The sequence below is a fragment of the Tauraco erythrolophus genome, chromosome 15 (assembly GCF_009769465.1).
Source record: "Tauraco erythrolophus isolate bTauEry1 chromosome 15, bTauEry1.pri, whole genome shotgun sequence".
In the NCBI taxonomy this organism is placed as follows: Eukaryota; Metazoa; Chordata; class Aves; order Musophagiformes; family Musophagidae; genus Tauraco; species Tauraco erythrolophus.
In genome coordinates, this window is record NC_141479.1 from 16,800,948 (window position 1) to 16,811,994 (window position 11,047).

General features: G+C 49.4%; 1 protein-coding gene across 3 annotated transcripts; it reads right to left on the reverse strand.

Annotated features, from left to right (window-relative positions):
* Positions 1 to 2,603: 2,603 nt before the first annotated feature.
* Positions 2,604 to 8,226, reverse strand: MAF (MAF bZIP transcription factor). 3 transcript variants are annotated; one of them, XM_086621004.1, is made up of 2 exons: positions 7,148 to 8,226; positions 2,604 to 2,646 (listed from the first exon to the last, which is right to left on the reverse strand). In XM_086621004.1, the coding sequence occupies exons 1-2, from the start codon at positions 8,224 to 8,226 to the stop codon at positions 2,604 to 2,606; spliced, it is 1,122 nt and encodes a 373-aa protein (XP_086477130.1). The 3 variants fall into 3 exon arrangements, with proteins under 3 accessions (XP_086477130.1, XP_086477132.1, XP_086477131.1); XM_086621006.1 differs by lacking the exon at positions 2,604 to 2,646 and having other exon boundaries at positions 7,144 to 7,714; positions 7,874 to 8,226; XM_086621005.1 differs by lacking the exon at positions 2,604 to 2,646 and having other exon boundaries at positions 7,144 to 7,716; positions 7,831 to 8,226.
* Between the last annotated feature and the right edge of the window lie 2,821 nt (positions 8,227 to 11,047).

The following is an 11,047-nucleotide window of genomic DNA, read 5'->3' on the forward strand; positions in this document are numbered from 1 at the left end:
GGAGGCAAGCTGGTGTGTCCCGCCGTCCTGGGCACCCTGCTGTCCCCGACACCCCGCAGCCCTCGGGGACACTCGAGTTTAACACCAGAAGCCAAGGGGTGAGGGGCAGAGAGATGCTGGAGCCGGCGCTGAACAGGGTGTTTGAGCCTCGACGCCTCTGAACGCCGTCACTGACATTTCTGCTTTAACGGGGGACAAGCTGCCGAGGACATTTTTCAGGACTGAGCTTCTTTATGAATTAACAATTGAGAGCTGCAACCAGGGACACTCCATTCCCTACCCCCGCTGGAAACTTGAAGACACTGCTCGGGTTGTTGTTTGCTGGGTAATTCTTTTTTTCTGCGTGGTGCAGAAACACCACTTCTAGCAAACTTCTGCTCTGGCTTTGATTCCCTCCATGCAAGACATCTCATAGACGTTCAAAAATAATTAAAAAAAAAAAAAAAAAAAGGCAAAAGACAAAAAAGACATCATGTCACAAAGTCCACAGAGCTTCAAACCAAGCGAGGAGTGAGGCAGGGCAATCTCCATCCCCGTAACTCGCTGCACCACAGCTACAGGCCTGCACACTTCGCTGCTGTGTCGGAAGTGGCAGGGGTTTAAAAGCTAGACTTCAGGAAAAAAAAAAAAGCAGCGGGTACAGCTACAGCAAAAGAAAATGATCATTTCAGAGAGCGATAAGGGACGGGAGGCTTGCATCGAGGGCACTGAGACGTTATCATGCTGTGCCGGGTCAACCTGATACGGTGGTGGATAGCTGGGGCTGGAGCTGGAGCTGCCTATCTGCCCTTCCACCCAGCTACAGCCTCGCGGATCCCTGGCCTTTTGCTTTTCACTTGAAAAGTGAAGTCACATCCTGGACTATTTTTGCATCGTGTTGGCTTAGAGCTCACAAATCTGAATGCACTCAGCCCTCAGAGTGACAAATGTTATTCTCGGTCCTCCCCCACAATTTCAGGCAGTCAAGAATTAGCTGCAGCAGAGTGTACAGTATTTTAATCTATTGATTTGTATCTGCTGTGCCCGAAAAACTCGTTAGAGGAGCCTTAAAAGTGTGAAGTGGTCAAGTGCTCAGCTCCCTCCCAAAAAGAAAAATTCTCTCAACAGCCGCTCACCTCTGCCAGGTCCTGGGGTGTGCTACCTCGTGATTTTGCACCGAGACCTGCACTTAAAACAGAGATCCGAAGCATTTGACTACAGACAGCTCCAGCGTGTGTGTGTGTATGTGTGTGTACAAGCAGGATTGTTATTCGTCCCGCCTGAGCAAACAAAATCTATCCCACTCTCCATAGCTACCCCTGGAATGCCCAAGCCTCATGGCTGCCTCTCACAACACAGCAATTCGGAAAGAGGGAGGGAAGAAAGTTTATTAAAAAATCTTAATTCCTAACATTGAAGTATGTAGGATTTATTTTTTTTTTCTGCGTGAAATTTTAAATTCAGTCATCTGAACAGGTGTCTGAAACAGTGGGTCCATTTAGCTCCTCCGATGATCGGAGCAATAAATATAGAGGATTTCCTTTCAATGCAGCACATGCTGAAATGACACCAATGTAGTTCTGGCATCTGAGCAGATAATTCTGATATATGCATCATTTCCTCCCTAAATCCAGGAAGCAGCTACACTCTCTATCTGATATTAGTATATTATGTCAAATAGAAATTGGTATTAAAATTATGAATGATTCTAGATCAAGAACTTCCTACACACTATGCAGAGGGAGGGAGAGGAAACAGCTGCACAAAAGCTTTCGGAAAGGAAAGGAAAAAAAGAGCTGGAAAAGTTCATTTTTTAAACTAAAAATTTGCTGCCATGTTTCGCGTGGGGGTAGTTTTCAAGTGGCATTTTGATTCAGCGCAGGTGTTTTTGTTTAAAAAGGGTGAAGAAGACTTTCTAATAAATAGAAGCTCTCGCCGCTCCATTTGCAAGCGGGTGCTTCTTGCACAGCGCCCGCCCAGCGGTGGCGAGAAATCGGTCAAGAAATAAATATACACAGGTGTGACTGGGATATTTCTCTCTTTTCTCCTCTCTTTTTTTTTTTTTTTAAGGATGTGGTCCAGGATGACATTTTTCGAGCAGAGAAAACGCTGCAGACCCAACACAAAAATACTCTTGGACTCTGCTCAAGCAGAAGCCCGGAGGTTGGGCAGAGGGCTATGTTTCATTTTAGGGAGGCAAAATAAAAAAGACTTAAGGGTAAGGTGGGATGGGGAGGGAGGAGGGGGCTGAGCCGCAACGCACACCATTTCCCAGCCGGTGAAGGGCTGCTCTCTGTGTGTGTATCTCCCGGCACTGGTCACATGAAAGTTCTTTGTAATGTAGTTAATAAATGGGAAAGCGCTATAGGACCACGGGAGGGACAGGACACTGTTAGTGATGGGGGGATTAAGACCACGCACGCCTTTCGACACGCGGTCGCCCAGCTCAGGCAGCGTTTCCCCCTGCTTTAGCCAGAGAGGTACCTGCGGGAGAAGAGCAGGATCCTGCTCCCCTTCGACATCTCCAGGGATTGCACCTCTGAGCTCAACGGGAGTAGGATCGAGGCCAGAGCAAGCCAGGGGTGATTAATGAATGTAGGTTATTCAGAGCAGAGCGGTTCCAATTAGTCCCCAGCAAGCAGTCCTGCGGCAAAGGTGGGCGCTGCCCTGCACTGATTCATACGGAGAACCCCAACACTTCGCTGGAGTGAACATCACAACTCACATCTCTTTTTTTTCCCCTCTTCAGCTTCAGGCTGAAATTCAAGCATTTTTTTTTTATTTGCCAAGCTAGATTGCAATGTGTCATAACAATGCCAAACTGGGAGAGAGCCCTTTTCCCCCTCTCAGGCTGGGTGTGTGATGGGAATTTTCCCTTCTGCACTCTATTTCTAGGAAGGATTTCTCTTATCGCTGTTCAAACAGGGTGGCTTTTTTGTTTTTTTCCTCCGAGAAAGAAGACACTCCAGGGAGGCAGCAGTGCTCCCCTCGCTCTGTGCTGCTCAGTTGAGTCACGACACTTTTAAAATCCTAGTGCCTGCTCCTAACTTTGCCTGCGAGGAAACCCGGAGCGGTGGAGGGGTGTGGGGATGAGGCTGGCCCAGAAGCGGGTCCCACTCCAGGGGCCTGGGGCTCGGCACTCCCCGGGGGGCCGCAGCACCGCTTCGGAGGGGGCTTTGCCGAGGAGAGGCCTCGTCCCTTCCCTTCCTTAGGGCAGGGCTCCTTCGGCAGCTCTCGGCAAAGGCAGTGGCGAAGCCTCTGAGTGACCCCCTGCGAAAACACCTGGGCATCAGTAAAGGCTCAGCTGGGGAAGGGGAGGTGGGAGAAGAAATGAAAAGCAGCCCTGTCGTTATGAGAGGAGATAATTCTCTGCTCGGCCAATAGCAACCAGTTTACCCGCAGATTACACATTAACCAGAAAAAGAGAACTCGAATTAACCAGAATCTGGAGCTTGAACCATTACTCAAACCCTGGTGCAACAGCGGGTCAGATGCCAAAGGGCAGGTTGGTGCCCTGGCGCTGGGGAGGGGCGAGGTGCAGCATCGGGGACCACGGCCACTGACATTCACCGTCACCCACGGCGGGGCTGGGTGTCCGTCCCCTCCAGAGGGACCTCCGTGGGAGCAGGCTGACCTCCAGCAGCACCCAGCGCCCACTGATGCAGGCTCTCGTGGGTGCAGGGGGCCGTGGTGGGGCTCAGGGACACATCCTGACCCTGGCACACAGGGCAGGATGGGTCCGAGCCATGGACTGGACCACACGAGCAGAGGAACGGCAACAGGCCCTCTCCTTTCAGTGCCGTCAGCGCCCGGGAGGGGTGACCTCACGGATGGGAAGAAGTTTCACCAACAGCGAGGGGGGGAAATATAAAGGAAAAAAAAAACCTACTGGGTTTATGAGCCTGGGTCTGGAGTTAAACCCCCATCCTGGAGGAGCCGGAGCATCCTTTGGAGAAGCCTCCACTTCTCAAATAAACTGGGCAGATAATCCCATTCAAAGAGAGGGAGAGGGCTCTGCGAGCGGACGCTGGAGGCTCTTGGGAAGGTGGCTTCAAACGAGCCGGGCCGAGGGTCTGAGGAGCCTTTCGAAGTCAAAGTGCCCTTCGACACGGAGAACGGCAGTGAAGAGGGGCTTGGAGACCTGAGCGTTTCTAGCACATTAACCTTTGGATTGATTGCTTAGGACAAGTAACTCTCAAAAGTTGGAGGAAGTCCTTTGAATTTATTTTTTTTTCTCTGCTCCTCAGTTCACTTTGGGCTTTCTAAGGCCTGTAGCAAAAAAAAAAAAAAAAAAAAAAAAAGAAAAGAAAAAGAAAACCACAGGGCAAACGAAAGAAGGGAGGAAAAAGCAAAGCAAAGAAAAAAAGGAGGCAGTATGGACCCAAATGGCAAGAAATCTTTTAATCTAGCGTTAAGTGGCTCTGTGACGAGCCAAGCCTGATGCAGTGTCATCTCTTACTCGAGACAGGCATGCTTTGCTGGGATCAGATGATAAGAGGATGTGAAGTCTTCCCTTTCACTTCACTCCATCATAAAACAATCAAAATATAGGGCCATATCATGTCATCAGGTTTTTACACAGACCTCCCCTTTGAGATCTCCTAAAACCTGGTGGGATGATCTGAGTCACTGAAACCGAGCTCGCTGCGATACTGAGAAGTCGGAAGCAGCACCTGAAAGCCGACAGTTTTCATCTACCTGAAACAGAACTTCATTTCTAGCGGGCGACAATTTTCTATTTTACACAAAATTAGCCTCTTCCTTCTCCCCTCCTGTATCTTATCGAGTTCGGCTCTCGTACCAGCATCACCTCTTCGCCAGGCAGTACACTGAAGTACTGCTCTCGGAGTTATGGAACTTTAAACTACAGACTAAGAAACTGAGTACGGAATCAAAAAAATGCAGTTTATTATTGTAGATTATTCTCTCTTTTGATATAACCATAGAGTCGAAAATGAAAGAAAAGCACATAGGAACATCACACGTGGTTAGTTAGTAACTCAAGATATAAAACAATTTTGCACAGCAAAATATGTAAAAGAAAAAGTAACTGACAAGATTTTTTTATATTTATTGTGGTAAGATTTACTTTCCATTATTTTTTTTTTAAAAGACAGGATATCAGTCCCTGAAAATAAAATTTACTGATTATTGCCTTTAAAACTGTGGAATTTTTGAAGTTACAGAAAATCCAGTTCTGCACCACAATACAACTGTAAAAAAATCTGCATCATTTTAAAACTGTGCAGTAATGCCATCTTTATAACTGCATAAATTGTATTAGCGTTCTAAACAGGTTCGTATTTTTTTGTTGCTGTTTTTGTATTATATGCTTGCAGGTTATATCTTAGTGCAATTCAGTCCCAAATACTTCAATTTTGAAAAAAAAAAAATCAAAACAAAAAAACAACCCATACATTTTGAATGTAAAATACCCCTATAGATATAAACAGGGGTGCCTCCCCCTTTTAATACTTTGGTTTTCAAATACAGTCAGTGGTATAGCAAGGACTACATATACCCAACTTATATTTAAGTTGCAAGCACATGCTGCATAAACTACTTTTTAAAACAGTCCCATTGCAAATTCTACCCCCCTTTACATCACGACAGTAAACAATTTAGTGCATCAATCTTTAAAAAAAAAATCTACATCTAAACAGACCTAACTCTTTCAAATTTGTATCTATAACATTCCTTTATCTGTAGCATACATTTTAACTGGGCTAACAGATGACAGAAACTAGAATTAAATTATATACTAGGAACCCAGAGCATTCCACATTTGACAATGACCAAATGCCAAAAGGAAAAAAAAAAAAAAATGGGGCAGATCACTTAAAATTAATTTTCAGACTGTTTTAGGCAACAGCATGGTTTCAATATCCCCCCCAAGTGGGACGTGAATTTTGTTTTCGAACATCTTTCCAAAGTTCTTTTTGTGGGTTTTTTTTGTATTTTTTTTTGCCACATCAGGTTATCAAAATCCATTCTGGCATGTTTTTTGAGAGGGAATGCTTCAGTGCATTTAAAAGGAAGTCTGAAGTTTTGAGTAACTCAAAGCAGTTTTAGAGCAGATGCAAACTTTAATGGGGAGGAAGAGGAGGAGGAAGATCAAAGGTTGCACTTTTTTGCTTTCAACCCAAAAAAGTGATGAGGCAATAAAACAAAATGATGAATGCCATGCCATAATAGTCTCCAAAAGTCCATTTCCAAGCAAAAGAAAAAAAAAATAATTATACCGTACATGACCAGCATGCAGGGTTTTTTATTAATATAATGTCTCTTTTTCATAGTCTTTCGAAACAGTTATAGTTCATTGTTGCTAAGACAAAATAGCAAGCGTAATGCATGAGATGAGTATGGGATTCTAATGGCAGACTAAAGTCTCACGTTTGGCAGATTAAGGCCAAAACTCACATGAACACACCGAAGGTTGATGCAGGCTTGATTTTGGCAGGTTGATCTAGGCATATCTCTAGTTTCGCACAACAATGCTAAAAACTGATGGAACTCAGCAAGCTGGAGTCTAAAAATTTCACATTGTTTTTGTATTTTTTTTTTTGTTTTTGTTTTGGGTTTTTTTTGTCTTTTTTATTTTATTTTCTTTCTGCAAAGCTCAAATCTCATATGAAGAACTCAGGATGGCAAAAAAAAAAATCTGACTTTTTTGGACACAGCAAGCTCAAAAGAAAAAAAAACCTCATGAACTTAAAAATATATATATAATGTGGATGGCAGGTTTCAAAGAAGAGCAAGCTTCATATGAAGAACTGAGTTGGTGGCGAGTTGGATCTTTTAAATTTAAAAAAAAAAAAGAAAAACAAAAACAAAACCACAACAGCAAGCCCCCACAAAAAAATAAAAAAATAATAATAATAATAAACAGAAAAGAAACTCATGTAGAACTTTAGGTTGGCTAACACGGAGCCAGCCCACCTTAAAAAGAAAAAAAAAAGAACAACAACCAACAAAAGCCAAAAACAAAACCAACCCCAAAAGCAACTTTGTTTTAAAATTGTTTTGAGTTTGTTGTTTGTTTTTTTTTTTTTGTTTAAAAAAAAATAGTACTAGAAGGTGGCAAGCTGGGTTGTCGCTCTAGCAAAGCCCCCAACAACAACTCACACGGAGAACTTTTAGTTAAGGTGGCAAGGCTGTGGGAACTCACATGAAAAACTCTGGAGAGGAAGGGTTGTCGCTGCTGGATCCGTTTTCTCTGAAGCCATTGCTGACCAGCTTCTCGTACTTTTCCTTGTAGGCGTCCCTCTCCCGGACCAGCCTGGAGATCTCCTGCTTTAGGTGCTCCACTTGCTGCAGCAGCTGGTTCTTCTCCGACTCCAGGACGTGCCGCTGCTGGACCCTCTTGAAGCGGCAGGACTGGGCATAGCCCCTGTTTTTGAGGGTCCTCCTCTTCTGCTTCAGCCGGATCACCTCTTCCTTGCTGACGCCCCGCAGCTGCCGGTTGAGCTCCCGCACCGACATGGTCACCAGCTGCTCGTCGGAGAAGCGGTCGTCGAAGTGGAGGCCGCCGCCGCCGCCGCCGCCGCCGTGGTGCGGGTGGTGCAGCCCCCCGGCGCCGCCGCCGCCGCCGCCGCCGCCGCCGCCGGAGCCGGCGGCCGAGGAGGCGGAGGAGGGCGGCGCGCTGCCCGGCGCCGCGGCGTGGGGGTGCCCGCCGCCGCCGCCGCCGCCGCCGTGGTGCGGGTGGTGGTGGTGGTGGTGGTAGTGGGGCGCGCCGCCCTGCGCCGCCGCCGCGGCGATCACCGCCGACACCACGGCGGCCGCCGAGCCCATCTCCTCGGCCGGCACGGAGCCGCCGGCGCCGGCGGCCGCGGCCAGCTGCTGCCCTCTAGCATAGCCATCGAAGGCACCGGGCAGCGGGTGGTGGCTGCTGTTGATCAGCGCCTCCACCGCGTCCTCGGGGCTGAAGCCCAGCGCCTCCGGGTTGAGCTGCTGCGGGTAGCCCGTCATCCAGTAGTAGTCTTCCAGGTGGGTCTTCTGGTCGGTGCCGGAGCCGGGGCTGGGCGCCGAGAAGCTGGGGGACGGGGGCACGGAGCTGCAGGGCGTGCTCATCGGGGTGGAAGAGAGCGATCCCCCGGCGATCAAGCGGCCGCACTGGCTGATAATGCGATCGGTCTCCACCGGCTCCTTTTTCACTTCAAACTTCATCAGATCGAAGTCATTAACATATTCCATGGCCAGGGGACTGGTGGGCAGGTCGGAGCTGCTCATTGCCAGTTCTGATGCCATCCTTTTGCTGCTGACAGTCCTCCAGAAAGGGTGCGCTCCGGGAGCGAGGGGACTGCTCTGAGTTGCCACCGGGTGAGCCAGCTTGATTTTTGGCGAGCTCTGCTCCGCTCTCTCCTGCCTCTGCCTCTCGCCACGGCCCCTCGCAGCCTCCGCTCCAATTCGCCCCGGCTGCTCCCGCTCCGCGTTATCCTTTGCAGAGTCTCCGCTGCCGCTGATGCATCAGAGCGAGGGGCTCCTGCTATTCGCCTTTTGCATAAAGGTTTTTTTTTTTTTTCCTTTCCTGCTTTCCTCCTCTCTCCCTCCCTTCTCTCTCTCTCTCTCTCTCTCTCCTCCTCTCTCTCTTTTGCAGCTTGCAAACTGCAGCTGGAAGTGTTAGCTGGTGGTGTTGCGAGGAAATTTGTTGTTGTTGTTGTTTTGTTTGGTTATTTTTAACACTTCATGGTGCCTTTCCTCTAGGCTTTCGCATGCAAAGTGCGGAGCGAGGAGAGAGGTTCATCGGGGAAGGGAGGAGGGAAAAGAGAGCGAAGACACGCGAAAAAAAAAAAAATCAAAGTCGATATCGCGACCAAAATAATAATAGTCAAAAAAAAAAAGAGAGAGAGGAAAAAAAATACAAAACCTCGACCCCAAAGCTACAGCAAGAAGATGAAAAATATTTTAAAGGTTTCATCCAGCAGGAGAGTTTAAAAGCATTGCTGAGTTTTATAGCGCTCCTGACGTCAAATGGGAAATTGACTGGGCGGCCGGACCAATGGGCGGCCGCCATCCCAGCCCTCATTAGCATAATAGTATAGAAACAAGGAAACTTTTCGGAGCTGTCAATCAGGGCCCCATCAGCTGACTGTCAGCTGGGGAGCGCCTTAACCCCTTCCTGCCCGCCGCCTCCCGCCGGACTCACCGGGTAAGCGGGTGCGGGACGGGGCCGCGCCGGGGGCCGACTCCTCCCGCTCCGCCGTCGCTCCGGGACGGCCCCGGCCGCCGCGCTCCCCGCGGCCGTGCGCGCCTTCGGGCGAGCGCCCTGCCCCGGGGCGGGGTGCCCGGGAGCTGCCCCCGCCCGAGCGGGCGGTGCGGGCACCTGAGGGCGCGGGGGAGCTCCCTCCGGCCGGGGAGGAAGGGGCAGCGCCGGCCGCAGCGCCCCGGCGGGGACCCGGCAGCGCGGCGCCGCCTCCGGGGCCGCTCGTAGCGCGGGGCTCCGCCGTGCCAGGCGCAGATACCTGCCGCCGGCCGGCCCTTCCCCCGTGCCCGCTGCCCGGTCACTCGCTCCGCTCCCTCTCATTTATCGATTTTGTTTTTTTTTTTTTTTTTGCCGGGACGGGGCATCGATTCCTCCATCATCCTCCCCCCCCCTCCATCCCCCGGCGAGAGGTGCGAAAGCCCCGCAAGTTTGCAGTCCCCGCGCCCTCCCCACTTGGCCTGCTGGCCCGGACTAATTAATTTAATACATTTAGAACTAATTGTATTTACTTTAGCCTCCCTCCCCCCGTCCCCCCCCGCCTGCCTCCGGGAGGGGGTTGGGGATGAGGCCGGGGAGGGGGGGTGCCGTGGAAGCGGCGAGCGGGCTGGACGCGGAGCGGCGGATCGGCTCGGTTTAAACCTCGACAGCGCCATCTCTCGTCGAAAGGTCAGTTCCGAGGCCGTCCCCGGTCGGTGCGGAGCCGCGGGAGCCGGGCCGAGCCGCGCCGGGCCCCCGCCGTCGGCCGCCGCCACCCCGACGGCGGGGGCCCGGCGCGACTCGGCCCGGCTGCACCCGCGGTCCCTCCACCGCGGACCGGAGTAAACCCGCAGCCTCCGAGGCTGCCAGGCTCGATTTTCCGACCGGGTTTTATGGGAATATCGATAGAATTAAAGTTACTTGTAATTCCGTGATAAATGAGATGTCTCGAGTAAGTAAGATTAAGTGCAGTGCTATAAAGTTGTTTATCTGAAAAGTAATTCTCGGGAACCTGACTTCTGACACTTGGTCATATATTAAACCAGCTTCTTGAACATTGTACTTCAAATCCTTCCTTCTCCCCTTGCCCCGGTCCCTTCCCCCTCGGAGTTTGCTATTTATAACTGTGCCCAGGGTATTGCTTTGTAGGTGCGGGCGAGTCGCTGGGTAATTTTTCACCGACTGTGAAAATCATCATTTGCAATAGCCAAAGAATCTCTGCTTAGGAAATAGTACTTGGCTAGTGGATTTACGAATGGATAACATCTTCTGACTATGCCATTATCGGTGTGAGTGCCAGTACTAACATCTGAAAGTCATACGGCATGTACTGTTCTTGGCAGCTAAGAAAGGGAGGGCATACTGCAAATTTAGGGAGATAACTACGTCTAGAAATGATCACTGAGACGATTCTGTGAAGCTAAAACATGCTACTGACATGGCTAACAAAATTAAAACACAGTTCTGCATGGTCCCGAAACACGCACACACACACAGAGCCATGGACATCTGTCAGCTTTATCTTACGGATTGCGATTCATGGCAAAGTTAATACAACTTAACTACTCGGGCTGTCTTTCCTATTTCTTCTCCTCGTTGGAATCAACAAAACTTCCCGGCTCACAGTGTAAATCCCCCCAGGACACTCCAATTCCCTGTATTTGTTTTCTCCCTGAGCAAGATGAATGTGGTACTGTATATCACTTAACATGCTCACCTATGAGAGACATAAAATGTGTGCTAATATTTTTAAATGAAAAGGTTATTGCTTTTCAGAATGTACAATCGTAGTATTTCACTTGCCTGTTTGATAGATGGCTGTGGAAATGTGGCTCCAGCCCCATAAAATAGTTTTGTTTGGACGTGAGGATTCAAAGTGCTACATTTGCA

What these genes read in the sequence shown, in the direction of transcription:
- MAF (XM_086621004.1), bottom strand. Translation starts at nt 8,226, where the DNA reads ATGGCATCAGAACTGGCAATGAGCAGCTCCGACCTGCCCACCAGTCCC. An exon ending in TCCTCTCCAGAGTTTTTCAT is followed by an intron (nt 2,647 to 7,147) that starts GTGAGTTCCCAC and finishes GAATCAGTGCAG; the next exon opens with GGCAGCGCCCACCTTTGCCG.